The sequence below is a fragment of the Eschrichtius robustus genome, chromosome 3 (assembly GCF_028021215.1).
Source record: "Eschrichtius robustus isolate mEscRob2 chromosome 3, mEscRob2.pri, whole genome shotgun sequence".
Taxonomy (NCBI): domain Eukaryota; kingdom Metazoa; phylum Chordata; class Mammalia; order Artiodactyla; family Eschrichtiidae; genus Eschrichtius; species Eschrichtius robustus.
The window spans coordinates 9,662,597-9,685,131 of record NC_090826.1 but is presented as its reverse complement, the minus strand read 5'-3'; the positions used below and the strand labels follow the sequence as shown (position 1 = coordinate 9,685,131).

Genomic DNA, 22,535 nt, shown 5'->3' with positions numbered 1-22,535 from the left:
TTAGAGCAGCGCGCGATTTATTCAATGGCCAGGGAATGGAGAAGCAGGAACTTAGTTCACAAATGCACTTCTCGCCTTCATGGTGAGAGGGATTTGCTTTTAAGGAGTAAGGACAATGGGGGTTAGAGTGAGACGAATGATGGGGAGGCAAATGCATTACTTTTCTGGGAAAGAGGCAGGGTTTTCCTAGAAATGGGGTGCCATCCCTTTTCTGTCCTTTTTTGGTCAGTGACTTCCGGTCACAGCCATTGTAGGTGTGTCATTTAGTAGCTAATGTAGTAAAATCAGTGTAGAATGAGACTCAGGGTCTCCTAGAGGTCAGATTCATCGCCATCTTGGTTTCAGCTGGTCCTATCCAGTTTTTGTTTCCCTCTTCCTATAGCTTCTTTGTGTCCAGACCCTGCGACTTAAAGGCATATGTTAGTTCCTGTTCAAGGGAGGGGTTGGTGGGTTTTGACCAAGGGTCTGGTGGCAATTCTGGTAACAAAATGAGGCCACACGCAGAAAGAGTCTCCTTCCAATTCATCCCTGTTCTGCTGGGGTGATGACAATGAGGCCCGAGGTCCTCCCAGGACAGTCCACCAGGGGGCAGAAGTGCTCCACGGCCGTAAAGGGTCCAATGAGGTTGGAGACCTTGGCCAGCCCAGGCAGAGGGACGTCTTGATTCCAGAGTGGGAAGCCTTTCTTCACTCCATGGTAGTGGCTGGGCTTCTCCTACCCTCCAAAAGTTCAGCTGCCGAGTTCAAGTCCAGTGGAATTTTTCAACAAGGGATCCAAGTATCAGGGACCCAACAGTCTTCTCAAGGAGGCCCCCATCCCCCTTCCTTCCAGAGTCCGGTTAAGGCCACACTTGTCCACTGTCTACAGGGCCTGGGCATGCGTTTGGGGGGAGTGGGCTGACTCCTTAATGGGGAAGAATCCCTCGGCAAAAGTGTAAGCTTCGGCTGCTTCTGGCAGGCCATTTGATCTGACAACATGGGCTACACAGAACCACAACACACAACACAGACACGCAGACACAGGACTGGCTCTCAGCATCTCACGACCACTCAGGATCTCGGCGGCCACTGTACCAAAGTGGCTCCGAGGCTCCACTGGGACCTGGGACTCCAAGAACAGTGGGAGGGGGTTGGGAGAAACAGGAGCACCCCCTTGGGAGGCAAAGGAGGAAGGTCCAGGCTGAGGTAGGAGGAGATGGCTGCAGGGCCTCAGTCATCTCCAGTTCCTGAAATTCCCTGATAGGAAAAGGTGTGGCCTTGGAGCTCCACACCAGACAGTGGGGGAGGGGAAGCTCAAACTGGGGGTAAATGGGAGTGAAGGTCAAAGGCAGAGGATACAAACTCTGAGTTTGGCTTTGTTAACACTGTTGGCTTGTTTATCCCCAAGGTACCTAATGGGTTTTTTTGTTTTTTTGTTTTTTAATTGCCGCATGTTTAAACTGGATATTTTTTTTAATTGCCACATGTTAAAACTAGAAGATTTCCGGTTAGAGCTTTGCCATCTTAACCAGGTCACAGCCCTCATTCAGGCTGCCCGCCTGGGCGCTCTGGGCATCTGGTTTTCACCCCGTGGTACAAGATGGAGCTAGCAGGAGTGGATTTGGAGGTGGTGCTTCCAAAAGTCCTGAGCTAACCTGGGGGACTCCTGTCCCCTACAGGGGTTGCCACCCGCTCCCTGCACAGAACCATCTGATTGATGACACCCACCCCTACTACCCCCACTGGGACCATCCTGCAGTCTCACATTCAGGCTACAGCCCTGCTCTTTCCCCACTGCCCCTTCTCCAAGGATGATGCATGCAGCATCCCTCCTCCCCAGCAGGAAGCCAGAGCCGGGTAGAGCCCAGGGGTTAAAAGAAAAATAAAAACCAAAAATGACAAGGGCTCCAGGAACCAAGCATGCAGGACCGGCTGGAGGGGGCAGCTCTCAGAGGGGCAGGGGATTTGTCCCAGGCTGCCCAGCACCTCCGTGTCCACCAGCCTTTCAAGAGAGACACACACCATGACAGGACACACCATGACTCTCCCTGCCTCGTTCTGCCTGCAGGTGAGAGGAAGGCTGAGGCCGTGGAAGCCGCTAAAGGAATTTGGCCCAGAAAGAGTCAGAGTCCTGCGGGGGAGGGGCCTAGAAAGACCAGGGGTTGGTCCCACCCTGGCTGTGACACAGCCCACGCCAGACTGGTTAGCTGGGCTTCATCCCGGCATCAGGCACACCGAGGGGCAGGGGCTTCTCCTCTGGGCTCTGCAGCAGAGTCTCTGGAGCCCCCGGCTGGGACTGGAAAGGGCATTCCTCCTTGGAGAAGGGGACCTGCTCATCTTTCGGGGAGCCGGAGGGGCTGGTGTCTGTGTCCCTCGTGGAGCTGGCCTGGGAGGGGCATTGAGAGCTGTGGTCAGAGCTGCTGCAAACGTTGACGATGCAGGTGACATTGACCTGGGTCCCGTGGCCGCCAGACGATGCCTCTGCTAAACACAAGACAGGAGAAAGTGGTCAGCTGGGGCCTTGGAGTGGGGGGTGTCTTCACAGCCTGCCTCCTGCCCGAGAGGCAGATTAAGACATGCGGGGAAAGAGCACTGGGCCAGGAGCCAAGAGGCCCTTGTTCTAGCTCCGCTTTGCTGGGTAATCTTGGGCAAGTCCCGTAAACCTTTGTGTGCCTCAGTGTCTTCACCTGTCCAGTAAGAATACTCCACCCAAGTCCCCCCATAGATGAGAGGAGACAACTATATAAAGCAAGTGAAGGTGTTCCAAGAACAAAACACACTGCCCACAAAGAACCGGAGAAGTGAGCCAGGACAGGAAGGATACATCACAGGGTACTGGTGAAGCAGTAAAGGTGAATTACCTTCCCGAAACTGCAGCAAGGCATCAGCAGCCCTGGCCACACCAGCTATGAAAAGGCGAGACCCCTGTCACTGGCCCGTCATCTCTATGCCAAGGAACCAACACCAAAGGGCTTGGAAATTGCTCCTTTATGGAAATTAAACATTGACCCTGAACTTGTCTTCAGCCACAGCAAATCTTTTCCTTCCACATAGAGCTGCCTCTAAGATTTCATAAATCTGGGATTCCAGGATGGGGTGTGGTGGGGGCATAGTTTGTCCTCATCACTGAGGCTGGGATGCCCGGAGCTCCGCAGCCTGACAATCCTGGGTTTGGATCCCTGCTCTGCCTCCATAAACTTGGCCAAGTCACTTAAACTCTTGGAGCTTCCATTTGCTCAGCTGTGAAATGGGTCTAATGACCCTTTCCATCCCCTTGAGGCAAGGATGACTCTGCCCTGTTCACTGCCATATCTCCGGAGCCTGCATGGCTCCTAGAGACGGGGTGACAGGCTCAGTGAAGCAGGGGTTCACACTGGGCCCATATATCCTACCAGGTCTTCTGTACCTCAACTTGATTCCACCCCCATCTCCCGTCCAAACTGCTCCTCCCATCTCAGTTCACACGCCTGCCATCCACCCAGATGCTCAGTCCCAAAGCCTGGGACCCATCTTTCTCTCACACCCCACATCCAATGCACCAGCAATTCCTACCTGGTCCGCCTTCAAGTTCACCACCTCCTGCATACCGCCTGTACCTCCATCCACTCCCTGGACTAGTGCAGTCTCCACCTGTCTCCTGGCTTCTACCTGGCCCCTCTGCAGTCTGTTCTCCACCAGCAGCCCCAGAGCCAGATCATTCTCTTGGCTGCTCCAAACACAGTTCTCACCACGGCCTATGAGGCCCTGCACAACCTGGTGCCTGCCTTCTCCCCACCCCATCTCCTGCTGCTCTGAGATCCTGGCTGGGTTCTCTCCAGCCATACTCACCTCCCTGCAGCTCCTTGAGCCCTCCAAGCCTCAGGGCCTTTGCAACATGCTGCTCCCTCAGCCTGGAACATTCTTCCCTATTCCCATAGCTCGCTCCTTCCTTTACTTGGGCCTCAGCCTGGAGGCCACCTCCTCCAAGAAGCCTCCGTGGCTTCCCTCTCTAAAGGAGGTTCACTCGCGCCCATCCATCACTCCCTGTGTCCCTCCCTCTGCCATAATCTCCAGAGCCCCTAGCTCCGCCCACTGTGCAATCCATTTCTGGAGTCCCTCATTGGGTTCTCCCCTACCAGGCCCTGAGTCCAGAAGGGTGGGGCCTTTCTGACTGTTCCCTGCCGTGGCCCTAGTGCCTATAACAGGGACACATGTGAATGAATAAAATCCAGCCCGCAGGTGTGTTCTGTTCTTGGTGGTGGTAGTGTTTTTAAGTGAATTGGCTGCCAACATTTAAAATTCAGGAGTTTACATTTTAAAAATCTGGATTTAGAGCTTCCCTTGGGAGCCAGATGGGGGAGAGCGGGCTATGCAGGAACCACAGACCTGAATGCGACTGGCAGCAAGGGCTTCAGGGCACAGGTTCAGCCCCGCCTCCCCTCCCAGCCCTGTGGGCATCTGAGTTTCCTAACTAGCGAGCGACTAAATGGTGGATAAGCTGAGGAGATCAATGTAAGGGCCGGACACAGAATAGCCCCTCAAAAAGGATGGTTGCTGCTGCTGTTACTATGGCGACCTGAGTGTCCAAGGGTTGCCGGGAGGACTGGCTGTTTGTTTTCCAGTCTCGTTTGTTTCCAGACTCCAGGGAAGCCCGGGAGGAGGATGGAGCTGGCGAGCTGCTCTGCTCAGAACAGCCCCAAACAGGCTGGGTGGAGGTGGGGTGCTGAAATCATGGGGCCGGAAGGAACTTTCCACCCTGTGCCTCCACAGCAACCAAATGTCACCCAGAATCACCAAGGCCGTGCACACTGTGAACGAGACATTGCGGGGGCAGACGGGGGACCAGGAGGGGTCACAGACCTGAGGTTTACCCATTCGCACAGTGGGGAGAGGTGCTCGGGTGGGACGGAGAGGAGGGGAGAGCAGAGGCCAGACAGACAGGCGCGGAAGGAACAGAAAAGAGACAGCGGGCAGGAGGGGTGGGCAGACACGGTCCGGGCTCCCCAAGGAGGAAGCCACACCAGGATGCGTGTGGAGGAGGTGTCACAAAGAAAGTGGAAAGATGAATCTAAGAGGTAGAAGAAGACCAAGAGCTTTATATTTGGATCTCATTTATTCATTCGACAAACGTTTAGGGCCACCTGCTATGTTCCAGGCACTGACCCAGTCCCTTCCTTGGGGAGCTCTCAGACTGGGGTGGGGGGCACTGACAAGACAGCACACTGATGAGGGTGGGTGATGATGGGAAACTAGAAGTGGGACGCCCCAGCCCACTGCCTGAGTCAGGAGGCAGGTAGTGAATGCTGTCGCAGCCCTGCCAAGGAGCTGCCATGCTCATCTCTAGGACAGGAAACTGAGGCTTGGTGGGGTTAAGGAGCCTACCCAGAGTCTCACGGCACCAGAGCGGCTGGGAGGGCATCTGGGAACGAACCAAGGCCACGGTCATTCCTTGACCCGCCAGCCAGCACTGCCAGGTGAGAGGGGGAGATGCAGGCCAGCGGGCTTGGCCTCTCACTACAAAACATGCCCGAGGAAGCCCCAGGCTTTCTGGGGGACCCCCGCAGGGACCTCCTCCAATGTGGGCACTGCAGATGCCCAGCAGGGGTGACGCTGGTCACAGACCAGGTCCAGGGCTAAATGCAGACTGTGTAAACAGGACATGGGCTTCTCCAGACCCCACGTGGGATCCGCAGTCCTGATGCCTCAGGCCCAAAGGGACCGGACTACAGGCACAGTGAGTGAAGTCCCAGGGACATCATTTACTCATTCAGCTTTCCAGGCCGACTCTGGACCCTGAGAGCCCAGGGGCGATTCCTGGCTCTTCCGTTTACCAGCTGTGCCCTTGAATAAGCAGTTTAACCTCTCTGAGACTCAGTTTCCTCATCTGATAGGATGAGGAAATATAATAGGTATTAATATTATAAAAATAATATAATATATAATTACAATATAATTATAATATACACTCTAATAATATATTAATAATAAAATAATATATTATCTAATACAATATATAACAATATAATGTATAACAACATACATAATATACAATAAATATATAATTATGACATATAATATTAACATATAATATGTTATATGCTATATATATTATATATAACATTAATGTATAAGTTAATATATTAATATAACATTTATATATATACAATATTAATATATAATATATTTTATGCTACATATATCATATATAGCATTAATATAATATCAATGTATTATTCATATATTGATATATAAAATTTATATAATATAACATTGTTATACGCTATTTTACATATTATATGTATTATAATATATAGGAAAACTCCCTGCCTGGATACTGGGGACGCAAAGGATAAGCTGAGATGGTCTAGAAGGAAGGGTGTTCCTGGCGCAAGAACCCACAGGGCAAAGGTGGGAGGGACTTGGGGGTTCCAAGAACAGAAAGAAGCTTGTGGCTCAGCTGCACCTGAGGGGGCAGAGGGCAGGAGGCTGGAGGGAGGCCCAGGCTGGTGGTGCAGAGCTTCCAGTGTCCTGCTAGGAGCTCAGGCCTCATCCTGCAGGGGAGGCCCAGGAAGAGACAGCTCAGGCAGAAATGAGGAAGACACACACTGGGGTGGGGGGTGGGGGAGGAAGCCAGGGGGGCTCCCGCCTCTTACCTGAGCTCCCACAGCTGGCCGGGGCCTCCCCAGACCCGCCGGCCTTCTCCACGCCCGGCGCCTGCAGCTGGGGCCTGGAGGGCGCCCTCCTGTCCGTGGCGCTGGCCGCACTCTCCAGGGAACTGCTGCTGGAGCTTGGCGCCGTGGTCAGCAGGTGCTGCTGCTCGAGGCCTGGGGCACTTCGAGCCTTGTCAGCTGGCAGATGCGGCTGGATGGGGAGACGAGGGAGGAGGGAGGGCAGTCAGCCCATCAGCCGGCTCCTCGCCCCCTCTTCCCTCTCACCACCATCAGCACTTCACAGTTTACACAGCACTTCTGCACATGCTCTCCACACACAGCACTTTTAGGACGTGTGATTCTCTGTGGCTTCTGTGATTAGCATCGCTGCCCTGCTGGAGTGTGAGCCCTAAGAGGGCAGGGGCCATGTGGCCCTGTTCACCAAACAGTCTTAGAGGTGAGGCAGGATTTTCACCCTCATTTTGCATAAGGAAGCAGAGGCCCAGAGAAGGAGAGTGACTTTCCTGAGGTCACCCCATCAGCACGGGGCGATGCGGCTCAGCCTAGCAGCCAAGGGCATGGACTCTGGAACCAGACCACATGCGTGCAAATCATGACTCCATCACTCACTAGCTCTGCAACCTTGGACAAGTTACTTAACCTCTCTGTGCCTCTGTTTTTCCATCTATGAAGGAAAGAATAACAACCTACCTCCTAGGGTTACTGTGAAGATTAAATGGCTGAGTTTTTGTGAAGTGCTCAAAACAGTGCCTGTTCTATCGTAAGCGCTGGTCAAGGGTTTGTTAAATCACGGCTCAGCAAACTACTGCCACAGACCAAGTCCAGCCTGCCACTGTTTCCGTACAGGCTGCGAGCTAAGGATAATTTTTACATTTTTAAATGGTTGAAAAAAATATTTAAAGACTAATATCTTGCGACACGAAGTTATGTGAAGTTCAAATGTCAGTGTCCATAAATACAGTTTTATTGGCACACAGCCACGCCCATTTGTTTATGTTGTGTCTGTGGCTGCTTTCCCACTGCAATGGCAGGATTGAGGAGATATGACAGAAACCAGATGACCCAAAAAGCCTACAATATTGACTGTCTGGACCTTTACAGAAAACGTCTGCTCGCCCTTGTGTTCAATCAGTCAATCCAGTGTAGACAGTTCTCTCATTTAGGACCCTCAGCCCTGCCGTCTCGGCAACACTTTCCAGATTCCATTCCCCAAGCTGCTCTGTGACTCTCCATCTTTTTCTCATAAAACACAAATCCCAGCAACAGTAATAATAAAATATTAGCTGACGCTTGAATCCATCCAATGCCAAGCACTGTGCTGAAGCCTCTCCAGACACTATCTATACTGATCCTTCCAACAGCCCAGTGTCATCCTCGCTTTGCAGATGCGGAAACCGAGATCCAGAGAGGTTGAGTTACTTGCCCAAGGTCACAGAGTTAGGACGTGGTGCATCTGGGCTAAAACCTACACACCTTTCCTGGGTGTTTGGGGTTTCAGCCCCAGAGGCTCAAGACAAGGTGCCCCATTTCGACACCCGTGCTGGGAACCCCTGGAAATTTCACTCCAAGGCGGTTGCCTGTCCGCACCAACTGAACAGGTGCACAAGCCCTTGCCTTGGGGTTCTGGGCAATCACTGGATTCCAGAAACAAGACAGAGGGGCCACATTCTCATCCACTGCTCTGGCCTGCCCAGGACGAGAGGGTCCAGGGTAGAATGAGAACTGAGGCGAGAAGTGCTGGAGGGATGCAGTCTAGCAGGGTCAGGGAGTTGAGGTCACAGGTGGAGAACACAGGAAGGACACAGGTGCCAATCCCCGCAGCCCCCAGCCCTGCCTGAGTCTTGCATATCCCGAGGTCAGCTCACAGACTCTCACTCCAGGCCAGGAGGATCCTTTGCAAGCAGTCCCCGTGAGGCCACGGAGGCCCAGAGAGGGTGAGTCCCCTGCTCAGTAACACACAGCGGGTCCGTGGCTCAGTGTACACTCTGGCTCAGTGTACCAGAGCTGCGTGCTTCCCACTCAGTCCCACCTCCTTGGTTCACCACCCCCAGCTTTGGAGGAATGGAGGGCATTTCAAGTTCATGCTGAACCTTCGCTCAGATGGTCTGACCTTGGTATTGGACCCCACCCCCAGCCCTGCTCGGAGCCTGGACAGGCAGGGGAGAGGGAGGGGGAGGGGGAACATCCAAATGTCATTCTTCACACCCCCCAGAGAAGGGGCTTTTCAGCCTGCGTCCCACTTTTCTGCTGGTGGTTAGGGCCGGGCAGAACAGAAACCTCCAAAGGTCACAGCTTGCCTCCCTCCCCCAAAAGCCATGAGTCGCAAAGTTCAGGAAGGCTCTGAGTGGGGCAGATGTATTGAGTCCTGTTCCTTGGGCTGGGACCCCAGGAAGGGGAAGCCCTGAGCGGACTCACTGAACAAACAGGATCCCAGCCAGCCCTCCTCACCTCCCAGCCTGGCCCCGCCATGGGCAGAAGCAGAGACCCTGGCAAAGCCGCTGCCTGAGCCTGTGTCTGTCTGCATATGTGAGCGTGTGTTCCTGAGATTCATACACCTGTATGTATAGGTGTTAGGGTGTCTGAAGTGTGCACACACGTGTGTCTCTGTGTGAGGGAGCATGTGTGCATGTCTGTGAATGGTGCAATGAGCTTGTGCGTTGGAGGTGGTGAAGAGAGGCACTCCTAAGTCTGTGTCTCAGGCCACCCATTCGCTGTGCGACCTTGGGAAAGGTACTTAACTTCTCTGGGTCCAAGATCCCTGGGCTGTAAAACTGGGGCAATAATCATACTGCCTGTGTCACAGCATGGCTGTGAGACTGAACAACGCTCAGTACTATGCCTGGCCCCCATGAACATTCTCCCTCTTTATGAAACGAGAGCCTGCGTGAGTGTGTCTGTGGCTGTGATTGTGGGCGAGCTCACACGTGTGGTTACGCTGGCCTTTTCTGAACAAAGGGAAGCCACCGTCCTGCCGTGCCTTGGCGTTACAAGGAGGGACAGGGAAGTGCTGAGTCACTGTGCTTTCAACCCCAGTGACCTGGGCCAGGAGCATTATACTAGGCCGCTGTTAGCAGGACCACTGCCAGCCGGCTGAGGAACGGAGTGGGGCGCAGGCTGAGCATGGGGGTGAGGGCAGGGCTGGGAGCCCAGGGACTGAAGGGCACCTGGGAAGGGGACCAACCTCTGAGGGCAGTCCCTGCTGGGGATGGGGGTGCCTGGAACAATTCTGAACATCTGCAGTGGGCGAACAGGACGGTGGGTAAAGACAAGCCCTGCAGATTCAGACTGAGTTTCGAACCTGGGCTCTGCCACTCGCCAAGTGGCCTAACCTTACACAGGTACCTGAACCTCCCTGAGTCTCAGTTTCTTCATCTGTGAAATAGGGATGACGACACTGTGTACCTCACAGGGGGCGTGTGAGGATGCAGGGCCTGGCCCGGGGCTCAGCCAGTGGGGCGCTGGAACCAGCTCAGACTTGTGCGTGTTTCTTCCCGGCTCCACATTCAGTAAGTAGCTTGAAATTGGCCATGGTGGGAGCGTTTATAACACAGAAATGAGTGAACTCCACAAATCAGGGTTTTGGGGTTTTTTTTCCCACCTGGAGGGCCAGTTACCAGCACATCCCTGGGCTCTACATGCAACAGCACTCAACAAACAGCAGTGGAGTCGCTCACATTCAGTGAACACGAAACTCAGTGAAGGAAAAGGGGAAGCGGGGGCTCCAGGCCACAGCTGAGACAGCTTTACTGCACTCAGTATTGGGAAACACTCAGTCAGCAAAGAGAAAGTGGCAGCTGGGTGCCGGGGTGGAGCTTAGAGAGCGCACTTGCTCTATGGACCACCAGGCAGCAACTGTCAGTGTCACTGAACTGAAGCCAGAAAAAGGAAGGAGTGGCATTCACACACTGGGGAAATGGGAAATAGTTTGAACTCCCAAACCAGTGTTTCTGTCTGCTGAAATACCGTAGGGCAGGTCAAAGAGCACTGGGCCAGGAGTCCAGAGACATATTGCTGTGTGACCTTGGGCAAGTCATTTCCCCTCTCTGTACCTCTTTTCTTGTCAGGACAATCAGGAGATGAAATCAGTCTGGTCCCTACCAAGTCCAAAACCCTGTGTAAACCTCAGGCACTGGGCCACCAGGACTGAGCTTTACCCTAGCACAGTGGTTTGCAACCGGGGGTGATCCTGTCCTCCGGGGGCCCTTTGGCAATGTCTGGAGACATTTTGGTTCTCACTCCTGGGAGGCAGTGCTACTGGCATCTAGTGGGGAGAGGCCAGCGATATTGCTGAGCAGACTACAATGCACAGGACAGCCCCTCATGACAAAGAATTAGCAGGCAGGGTTGAGAAACCCTGCCCCAGCAGGATGGGGGACATGGAGGGAACTCCTTGGACTCTTGTTTCCTCATCTGTAGAACTGGATATAAAAACCTGCCCTGCCTACCTGGTGCAGGGCTGCAGCAGACACCATGTACTGGCTCACCCCACACCCATTTCCAAGCCCTCTCCCTGGTTCTCCTCTACCATAAAGGCTAGGAAAGCAAAGCACCCCCTTTTGCAGCCTCCCTTGCAGCTAGGGGTTGTCACATGATACCATCTGGCCAATGAGACAAAAGGAGAAGTCTACCCAGGGCTTCTAGGAAAGTGTCTGATTTCCTGTAAAAGGCACCATGGCTGTCCTGGCCATTTCCCCTCTTTTTCCTGCCTCAAATCTGGAGGTCACATATGCAGTGGTGATCATCATCTTATGACACAGGCCACAAGCAAGAGAACAAAAGCCAACACACCAAAGATGGCAGAGCCTGGGGTCCTGCTGGCTTCACAGAAGGATGCAACCAAACCGCTCCAGCAGCCATCAACCCCTCAACTTTGTGGTGTGACAGAATATAACGCCCTTTTAAGTCACCCTAATGGTTTTGGTTACTTGCAGCCAAATGCCTTCCTGATGGAGAAATGATGAAATACTATGTTGGTGTTCTGTTTCTAGCAAAAATCCTGCACAGACCCTACTTCATAAAAATGATCAGAGGGTGAAGTTGGGGGAGGACCCAGGCCCAGACCCCTAGTCTTAACCTCAACCCCAGAGATGACCCCCGAGGCAGGACCCTCTGTGGAACACTTGGGTACCCTAGCACACAGTTTGAAAACCACTGCTCCATGAGGAAGTGCTTTGTAAACATGATGGAGATGCTGAGAACTGTTGCCAGCTGGGTGAAAGGCACAGCCCTGCAAGCTGGCTGAGACACTGTCCCCATTTAACGGTGAGGAAACAGCCATGAGCAATTTCATGTCAGTCCAAGGTCACACCATGGGTCCATGACCACACGCTTGCCACTGACACCACTAACCCCTCTGCTCCCTGATGTGGCCTTTCACACTCAAGTCACCTTTACTAGCCCCAGCGACAGACCCTGGCTGGCCTTTTCTCAGCCTCCCAGGGCTCTGCACACTGCCTGACGCTGGACAGACCAACCTAGAGAATTCACTGCTTCCCGTGGGACAACCCAGCCCAGCAGGAAGAAGACAAGGGGAGGAGGAGGGGGAAGGCAGAGGGGCACTCACCACCTTGGCGTCTCCGTGCAGGCAGAAGGGCTTCTCTGCAAAGAGGAGAGAGGGGACAAGTCAGAGAGAGTGACTTCCTCAGGTCACATCTGTTCTAACTAGGAGGGGTCACGGGGCCCAAGCAGAAGCAGTCGGAGTAGGCCCAGCCCTGGGGGGAGCAATTACCTATCAGACAAGGTACACAGAAGCCCCCATACCCAACTCTCCAGCCAGCCCTCAACACCCCCACAACCATTCTTCAGCCTGCCCCCTTTGCTCATACCATGCCCCCTGCTTTGCATGCCCTTTCTTTCCTGCACTCATGTCTCCATCAAAATCTTGCCCAGCTCAGATGCCACCTGCTCCAGAAGGCCTGAACCCCCAGGATTCCCAGACAAGAATCCTGGACTCCTACCCTCTTGGATAGCCCTGAGGGCATCTTGCCTTTTAGTAGATAAGTTAGTGGAAGTGCCTTCCGCCCCAGGCTCTAAGCTCCTAAGAACAGGGACTGCCATACCCAGCTCTGTCTGATCCATAAGGCTGTGCCCAGTGCTGGACTCAGAGGGGTGCCCCAGAAAAGCTTCCTGAACAGATGTGTAAATAGACGGATGAAGGAAGGAAGGATGGAATCTTACTTTTTTTCTGGGTCATGATGACACAGTTCACCAGGACTATTATCAGCAGACCCAACGCTGTCACACCTACAATCAGTCCTAGAACGAAAAGAGAAGTTCAAAACAGCTGCAAAAAGCAAACTCAAATGTACCAGGGACCAGGCAGGTCAGCTGACAACCAAAGATGACTGGGGTCATCGCAGGCGAGGGGCAAGCCAGTGCAGAGGCTCTCAAATTTGATTACAAAACAAACCAAAATCCGTGCACCAAACGAAACGTGTCTGTAGGCCACGCTCAGCCCAAGGGCCATGAGTTTGAGCCCTCAGGCCTGATGTAGTCCTAACCCCAGAAGGGAAGCCCATGAGGTGACCTGGCCCAGCCCACTGTCAAAGCCTAATGGGTTCGTCAGAAACGGCAACCAGAAGACCATCTCCACTGTCACATAAAACGTTGACCCTACCTCTCCCCACCCAATAATTCTTATGGGCATTAGTAAGTCTTGGAAGAAGGCAAGTCTCAACGCTACCTACATCCCAGGATGGCGTACAGGGTCTAGCCCATAACAAGCTCTTGGTAAGACTCTAAGACAGGAGGGAGGGAGGGAGGAAGAGAGGGAGGAAGGATGAACGGGCCCCCTCGTGACTTACCAATGGGAAAAGAGATGTTTGCTGTGTTGCGCCCTTCAACTGGGTAACTTGGAGGACCTGGGACCATCGTGAGCCGGACGGAGGTGCTTGGAGCCGTGCTGGGCCCTGGAGTCGGCTCCACGTGTTGGGATCTTGTGAGGGCTGGGCCCGGGGTCCCTTTCAGGGTGGGGAGCACAGACGTGCAGACTGCATCCATCTCTGAGGTGCCACGGACGGCCACCGAGCTACAGCTGGGGGAGGAGGAGGCTTGGTCAGGGGCAGCAGGGGACTGAAAGGCTCAGGGCAGCCGTGCTCACTCGTGGTAGCTGGGCCAGTGTGCAAGGGGCCCAGCAACTGGGTTAGGGGAGCGGGGTTCGTGTGCCACACCCTCTTTCAAGACTTATGTCCCCTATGTCCCCACCCCACCTTTCCCCATGCTCCCCACCCAGTCTTGACTTCCAGGGCAAAAACTCTTGTTCACCATGCTGCCTGTTCAGGGACCCACCCACTGTCAGATAAACCAGTCCTGGCACTGAACAGGGCTCGGCAATGCCTCAACCCGAGGGAGTAACTGGGGGGATTCCGGCCACCGCGGCACACTGTTCTGTGCTCTAGGCCTCATGATAGCCCAGGGACAGCCCCTCCTTGTTCCTTCAGAAGCAGAGGATTCAGCCACTCACATCCGGTGGGGCCTGCAAGTGTCCGTGGATGACGTTGTGTCGGAGAACGTCCCTGGGGCACAGGGAGCGCACGCCACATTTGATGTTGCAGTTCCTTCAAGAAAAATCAGAAACTGTCACCAACTCAGATATTCCATGGAACAGGTGCGCCTTGGCCCTAGGGGAACTGGAGACCTCGGGGAAGAATGAGGGGCCTGAGGAATTCGGTCTGCACCTCTCCCCTTTAACACAAACACACACACACCTGGGCGGTCTGTCCTTAACTAATTCTAGTGACTGTGTCTTCCTGGGGCACCACCTGATTTTCCAGTAGGCTGGGGCTTAATTTGATCCACCTCTGGATCCCCAGGGCCTAGCACACAGGAGGTGCCTGGTCAGGAGTGCTGGAGGGAAGAATGAATCGGGATGGTTGGACAGATGGGTACCAGGCACCTGGCCACCACTGACGACGTTCCAAGGAAGGAGAGGCCCAAGGGGGTCCCCAAGGACCTCTGGCCCTGGCCCCATACCCGGTCTGGCCACGCCGAAGCCAGGGCCACATTTGCGCAGTGGCACGCACAGCCGGCACCCCTCCTGTCTTCCCAGGGTGCAGTACCAGCCCGGCTTGCAGGTGCAGATGCGGTTCTGTTTTGTTGTGCAGGCTTGAGTTTCCAACTGGTCTAGAGGAGCGAGAAGACAGCCGAGGGTCACTCCTGCCTCCACCAGCCCCACCCACTGCCACGCCCACTCTGTCTTCCCACCCAGCCCCACCACCCCCAGACAGCTCTGATCTCCAGCAGACGGCTGAACCGCCCTCAGGACGGGGCCAAGAGACTGCTGGACACAGAGTCTCCATCGCAGCATGAACGAGCATGCCTGCTTTCCCAAGCATAATGTCCTCAACTCTAAAAACGGGCACCACTTTCCCACTGCTGCCTTGGCCTGCCTGCCCCAAGGGGCTATTAAAGAGGATTCGGTGAGACAGAGGATGACAATGCCGCTGATAAAAAGTAAAGAGCTGTACCTGTGCCCTGGGGCATGAAAACAAAGGTCTGGGATAATCCCAGCCAGCTCCCAGGCAAAGGGGCCGGAGTGCATGGTGGCCAGGGGAGGATGCCCAGGACTTGCCCTCACTCTGGGCCGACTCACCAGAGCTGCAGCGGGAGTTACAGCTAAAGCACGCGGGGACCAAGTTCCAGAGCTGGGTGTATGTGCTGCTCTTGCAGGAGTCACACACGGTGTCTGAGGTCTTGTTGCATAAGGAGTGTACGTGGTAGCCTGAGAAAGCAAGGCCAGGAGTCTCAGCGGAGGAGGGGAGGGCTGGGGTGTTCTGCCGGGACCCTGGGCTCATCCTTTGTCCTCCAGAGCCCCAGAGTTGTGAGGCCTGGCTGGGAAGGCTCTTTGATGGAGTTTCGACTCTGCATCATTTCCCATCTAATATGTACCAGCTGTCACGCCATCTTTGAACCCCGTAGTGCTCATAAAATATCTTCCTCTCTGCTCTTTTCAGGTGCCTGGAATTCCACCATTGGAACCGCCTATTATTAGTCAATAACACTTTAGTTAGAACTGGTTTGCCGGTTCCTTTCTTCTTTATAGTTGGCTGAAATTCTCCAGCTGGGAAAGGTAAAAAAGGCAGTAGTAGTCATCCCTGGTATCCCATCAAGGATGAGGCCATGGGACTCCTGAAGGCCTCCAGAGACGGTGTGCCAGGGGGTGGGAGAACACCCAGGCAAACCTTTAAGAAGCTTCTCTTCTGAGTGCCTGTCCCCATTCTTATCCTGCCACCTTCACTGCTGTGCTAATCTAGTAACTTCTTACAGAGACCCTACCGGTTAACAGAAGAAATAAGAGTCACTTCCCCTGGGGTCTCTTAAAATGGCCATTGGAGATGACAGGTACATATGTGCCTGCCCACATCTCAGGCTCAAAGCTCTTCAGTGCCTTTCTGGATCCTGCAGAATAAAATCTAAACTCCTTACCATGGTCCCAGCTTACTCACTCTAGGACACACGCTGTTCTCCACGTTCACCAAAGAAGCTAACACCTCAGGGCCGTTGCACATGCTGTCCCCCCCCCCCGTATGTTTACATAACTCACTCCCTCACCTTCTGCATGTCTCTGCCCACGTGTCAGCTCCTCAGAAAGGCCTTCCATGACCACCCCATATAGAACAGCATGTCCTACTCTGTCTCTGTCTGCCTTCCCCTGCCTTGTTTCCTTCACAGACCATATGTCTATTTCTTCTACTGGTTTATTTGTCTAGGCCTCTGTTAGAATGCAAAATCCACGAGGGCGAGGATTTTGTCTGCCCTGCTCTCTGTTGTATTCCCAGCACTCAGAACAGTGCCTGACACTTAGCAAATGCTTTATAAACATTATAGGAATAAATTATAAACAAATGAATGGATGGACAGCACCAGGTGTTGGGCCACCTGCCTCTCCCAACTGGGATTAGGCCTCAGATCCACCATCTGTGAAATGGGTAGCAGTCACTGATTCAGTCAAATATGCACTGAGCACCTGCTATGTGCCAGGTATTGTGCCGAGTGCTGGGGATTCAGCAGAGAACAAGCCACAGTCCCTGTTCTGAGGAGCACACAGTGGGGGCAACAAAAGAGATCCAGGCCAGGATCACACAATGTCAAAAGAGCTGCTGCCATGGCGGATGCCAAGGGCCAGTGGGAGTGCAGAGGAGGAGTCAGATCTGGCCAGGCAGTGCTGGCAGGCTTCCTGGAGGAGGGAGACATCAGAGGCCTAAGTGATAAGCAGGAGTGGACCAGGGGAAAGGAGTTGGGAAGTGCACCAAGCAGAGAGAAGAGCATGTGCAAAGGCCCAGAAGCAAGAGGGAGCAGGGGGTCGATTCATGGAACCGGTGGGAGCTCAGTAAGAGTCCAGGGCCATGACCTTGACCCACTAACCCCCATAACACACCCACTCCCTTCAAGGCACCGGCCCACAGGGACCCAGCCAGGCTGAGGGCAAGGGCCCCAGTGGCTGCCCTCACCTGGTGGACACTTGTTGCAGCACATCTGGACCTTTGTGTCGTAGTATTCTTGCAGCCGGCACGAGCTTCCGGGCTCCGGGACATAGGGGATAAACACAGCCTGGAATGGGGAAGGGGAGGACAGCCATTAGCATGGCCACCCGTGGATCCTGCTACGCTGTACGCCCAGATCCCCATCTTGCGTCCTGCAAGTGTTTGGCCTTCTCCCTGCTGGGGCTCTACTGACATGGGGACTTCTCCCTTTGGTGGCGGGGTGGGTAGAGGTAGAAGAAGGGATAGTCCCTGCCTTCTTTCACCTCCTCCTCCTCCCTCAGTGTAGCACACTCATGTCTGCAGGCGGAGACGCGGAACCAGCTGGCCAGAGTGGGGGGCCAGCTCCTCACACCACATGGGGCAGAGGCGAGGCCTTGAAGCCTCCCAGAAGACCACAGCGAGCGGCGGAGTTCAGCACAAATCAGCCGTGCCTAGGTTGCCTCGCCTTCCCTCTTGCGCCTGGTAATCACCCCTTTGTCCTTCCAGCTGAGTGCTGCCTCCTCTGGGAAGCCTTCCCGGACTGCCCCAGGCGGATTCAGGTTCCTCCTGCTCTGGGTTCTCTCTAAACACTGAATATGCCCTCCTGGCGATCATCTCATTGTGCTGAAATGGGGTACCTTCTTGTCCTCCCACCCTCGCAGGCACATTTGCATGCACACGTGCGTATACCCATGCACTTAACACACACAGACACACACACATACACACGTCTGCAATGCAAAGGGCAGAAAAGACGACCTCATCACCTCTAGACCCTCAGCTTCCAACGTGGGGCCCACAGCAGAGTTTGGGCTCAGGAGAAGAACATTTGTGGATGACGATAGTTATATTTCTGGAGCACTTATGGGGTGCCAGGAGCTGGTCAATGTGCTCCAGGTGCCCCACGTAGTGGATGTAGTTGCACCCCGCACAGATCCCCTATACCAGCAGGGCACCCATCTCCAGCTGTCTTGGGTGTCGCCCCATAATGGCTCCCAGCCCTCAGGTGGGACCAATGCTGTGACACTGTTCACGCTCCAGAGCATACCCCCCAACCCGTGGGGTCAGAGGGCGTGGACTGTAGGGTGGCAGGCTGTCACTGGCCTTCCCCTCCCCCTCCACAGCACCACCAGGGAGGCATGACTGCCGGAGCCAGGGGCAGGTGGGCCCCTGGCTGGTCCCTGCATCCAGGACAAGTGGGCCTGGAAACCCAGCTGCCTGCCCCACTCAGCCTGGCAGACCTACCCTGGCTGCACACAGCTCGGCGCCAACAGCTGGAAGCATCAGGGGGACGACCCCCAGGGGCTGGGGAGCGATCTGTGGCTCTTGTTGCCCCCGTGCCCTTGGCCGAGCTGCCTCCTCCGCCTGGTGATGGTTCGCTGTCACCCCAGAGCCCGGCGTGTATTGATAGTTAGGTGCTCAGGGCTCACTCACCTCAGCAGTGGGCTTGATTACAGTATCATTTCCTGGAGGGGTCCAACCTGGGCACCAGGGACACCAAGCCCTAACACGGGTGCACCCTCCATGCTGATCGGCCCCTGAGGCCCATCCCTCACCCACACCCTCACCCCAGGCCTGGTGCCAAACCCCAGGAAGGCAGCTCTAAGGAGGCTGGGAGAGACGCAGGCCAGCAAGGGAAGTGGGATCCATTCTGCATGACCCAGAGCCTAAAAAGTAACTTCCATCCCCATCTGGACTGTAAGCTGATACGCCCATGGCTGCGCCCGCATGCACACACACACACATTCTCACACACACACACATTCTCACACACACCCACACACACTCACACACACACATTCACACACTCACACGCACACATACACACACATTCACACACTCACACACACACATTCTCTCACACACACATTCAGACTCACACACACATTCACACACTCACACACACACTCACACACACACATTCTCACACACATTCACACACACACTCACACACACTCACTCAGTCCTGATACTTCCTCCCTCCCTGTTTGCTCCTGGAGTAAAGCCCCTTCTCGGGGCTCCTCCCACTTACTGGAGGTGGGGGGTCACTGCCTGTGCCCAAAGCCCCTGGGGGGGGGTCTATTATAATGCCCACTCCCACCGCAAGGAAGGGGCAGGAGCCCAGGGGGTGGGCCCAGGAAGCTGTACTGTTAAAAAAAAAAGAAAAGGGGGCTTCCCTGGTGGCGCAGTGGTTGAGAATCTGCCTGCCAATGCAGGGGACGCGGGTTCGAGCCCTGGTCTGGGAGGATCCCACATGCCACAGAGCAACTAGGCCCGTGAGCCACAACTACTGAGCCTGCGCGTTTGGAGCCCGTGCTCTGCAACAAGAGAGGCCGCGACAGTGAGAGGCCCGCGCACCGCGATGAAGACTGGCCCCCGCTCGCCACAACTAGAGAAAGCCCTCGCACAGAAACGAAGACCCAACACAGCCAAAAAAATAATAAATTAATTAATTAAAAATAAAAAACAAAAGAAAAGAGAAGAAAAAAGCAGAGAAGAGAAAAGAAAAGAAAGAAAAGAAAAGAAAAGAAAAAAAGAAAACCTGCCCAAGTGATTCCCATGCTCCACTGCTGAGCAAACATGAGCAGCACGCAGGCCAGAGCAAGATGACCTGGGGGAGCACGTGGAGGAGACCTAGCAATCAAAGCCTGGGGGAGCCCCGAAACCAGAGGATCGTGCTTCCTGCAGCCCCCTCCGCACCATCATTCCACTGCACATTAGCTGCAACGGAGGGCCTAACTGCCCCCCACCCCGGGCCCCCTGCAGCCCGCTGTGCCTCCCACTCTCAGCACCCCGGGCGGCAGGCTCCCCGCCCCCAGACAGCATCCTGAGGGCAGGGAGGGGTCACACCTCCTTCCCTCGAGCCCCCTGCTCCCCAGCGTGGCGAGCACAGGTCTCAAGGACCCTGCACACGGTGGGCTTCCTCCCCCCAAGTACCCTAGGGGTAACGAGGGGAGCCCCTCACTCCTGTGGGCCCTGAGAGCCACAGGCCCGGCAGCTCCTGGTGGGGAGAGGACTCCTCCCCCCCCCCGCCCCCCCCTCGCCGGGGCAGCCCTCTGTGGTGCAGCCCAGGGTGCCTGCCCTGCCTGGGGGAGGATTTCCTGTCAGGGCCCGAAGGACCTGACGGGAAAGGGCCCTGCCTTGGCCAAGTCTGGGCTGTCTCTCCACCCACGGGGCAAGGGTTCCGGGACAAAGGCAGGCAGCTGGACCCCCAGGGCCCCCAGGCCACTGCCCGGCGGCCTCCCATCCAGGGTCTTTTCCTGTCTGAATCTCGCTCTGAATCCCCTTCCCTACACTTCCTCCGGCTGCTCTGACTCCAGCCCGAGCTGCTGGCAGCCGGTGGAGGAGGTCAGCCCTCCTTCAAGCAATCTTGAGGCCTGTTTATCCTCTTGGACAGGAAAAAAAAAAAAAACCAAACCACTGCCCTGTCATGGCTAAACAATGAGGAACAGAAAGCCCCTTGCAGAGCGGGACAAAAGGTCACTCCCTCCACGGCCCTGCTCACCAGAGCAGAGGCTAGGCTGGAGCACAGCCCTAGGAGCCGGGCCTCAGGTCAGCAAAGGAGCCGTACAAGCGGAGGGTCCTTGCAGGTGCCCAGAACATGGTGAGCAGCCTCTGGGAAACTCGGTGCTATGGAAGCTTCTGTTCTTTTGTCTGGTGTCAGGGAGGCTCAGAGCCACACTCCACCCACCCACAGGGGAGCTCTGACCGACATTTTAAAATGAGGAAATGAATTGGGTAGTACCGGATTCACTCAGCATGCTTAGCAGACCCAATCTTTCAAAATACAGCATCCCCAAGTAAAAACTTGGAAATCACTGAGGAGCATTAACCACTCATTTAACAGGTGGGAAATCTGTGACCCAGTATGCGTGTGGGTATGTGTGTGTGTGTGCGTGTTGGGGGAGATTGGAGAAGATAGATGATGGCTGGATGGATGGATAGATGGATGGACAGACAGATAAAGAGAGGGAGAGAGGATGATAGATGAAAGGAAGGAGGGAGGGAGAGGGAAGGAAGGAAGGAAGGAAGGAGAGAAGGAAGGACCCATCTAACATCCAATTTGTGAGGCACGTCTGATTGTGCCCATTTCACAGACAGGGAAGTAGAGATGGAAAGAAGGCAACCCACCTCCTGGGGTTTCCCAAAGGCCATGCCAGGGCCTGGCTGGTGGCAGGCTGAGTGATGCCTGTGCACAAGGGGCCAACAGGGCCCACTGCTCATCCACCATAGGCCTCAGAGCTGCTTCACATCGGAGTCTGCAGCTCCATTTCCTCTACATCCCAGGAGTGACTGTACATGTTGGACCCACCATCGGATAGACTCCTCACCAACATTTCACAGATGGTTGAGAGGTGAAGCAATGCACCTAAGGCTACACCAGAAGAGCCACACCCCCGACGCCCCTATCCTGCCTCCCTTCTCTTGTGGGCCCAAGCTTCCCTTCCCCTCGACACAGACCCAGGACCCCAAGCGCCTCCCAAACTCAGCACCCTCTCCCACCATGTGGCCTCCATCACTCCTCCAGGTTCTCAGCTTTGGCCCTTCGGAGAGGAAGGGAAAAAACAGGATATTCATTAGGCACCAACTATCTGCCAGGCCAGGCTGCAAGCACTTTATAGAATCCCACTCCTGAGACCCTGCCCTTCCCAGAACTGCTAGTGTCACGGGGCTCCTTGACCTGTCAGGAGCTGGCAGCTCCTCAGCAAGCAGGAGCGGGGTCAGCAAAGGCTCAAAGGTAGGAGCCTGTGAACAGGGAGGGTTGGCCCAGCTGATCTGCAGCTGTATCAGGTGCTGGAGGGACACGTGGGAGCCGATGACCAGGAAACACGGCCCAGAAATGGGGGTGGGACTGAGGCGCAGCAGCTCAGGGTTGGCAGGAACCTTAAGAGATGATCTCAGATGACCTCCCATTTAGTGGTGGAGAAAGACAGGGGCAAAGGTGGAAACGTTCGTTCATTCATTCAACAAACATGAAGGTGCCGGGCGCTCAGCATCAAACATAATCAAGTCCCTGCCCAGGAAGCTGGGCTCTAGTTGGGGAGACACAGACACGCACAGTGGAAAATGGGAGGTGGTAGCAGGAGCTAAGGAAAAGGGAAAAGCAAGGTGGGGCCAGAAGCCCCAGGGAGGATGTGCTCCGCGTGTTCCAGGCACAGCCGGGGGGCCAGGGCAGCTAGGCCAGGGTGGGCGAAGGTGAGGGAGAGGGTGAGGGCGCTAGGAGACAGAAACGGCAGCACCTTATCCTGAAAGTCTGCACCGTGCAGAGCTGTTCGCACGCGTTACTGTCTCCGATTCCTCACTGCAGTGCTGTGAGGTCGGTACTATTATTATTCCCAAGTCACAGATGAGAAAACTGAGCGTCAGAGGGACTCCTCACGTCCAGCTCTGTGCTCCTTCCCCGCCCCAGGGACACTGGATCTCAACCCTCCCTGCCCTGGGCCCAC

The 22,535-nt window shown here is 54.9% G+C and overlaps 1 protein-coding gene across 1 annotated transcript in view; it reads right to left on the bottom strand.

Annotated features, from left to right (window-relative positions):
- The window catches only part of TNFRSF1B (TNF receptor superfamily member 1B), a 36,142-nt gene continuing 13,607 nt past the window's right edge, over positions 1-22,535 (bottom strand). Inside the window, exons 2-10 of the mRNA XM_068538908.1 lie at positions 17,077-17,176; positions 15,219-15,347; positions 14,600-14,749; positions 14,091-14,184; positions 13,432-13,661; positions 12,806-12,883; positions 12,192-12,226; positions 6,611-6,818; positions 1-2,462 (exon numbers count right to left, since the gene is read on the bottom strand). Coding sequence (XP_068395009.1) covers positions 2,182-2,462; positions 6,611-6,818; positions 12,192-12,226; positions 12,806-12,883; positions 13,432-13,661; positions 14,091-14,184; positions 14,600-14,749; positions 15,219-15,347; positions 17,077-17,176 — 1,305 coding nt within the window. The 3' untranslated portion in view covers positions 1-2,181. The remainder of the gene's footprint in view (positions 2,463-6,610; positions 6,819-12,191; positions 12,227-12,805; positions 12,884-13,431; positions 13,662-14,090; positions 14,185-14,599; positions 14,750-15,218; positions 15,348-17,076; positions 17,177-22,535) is intronic.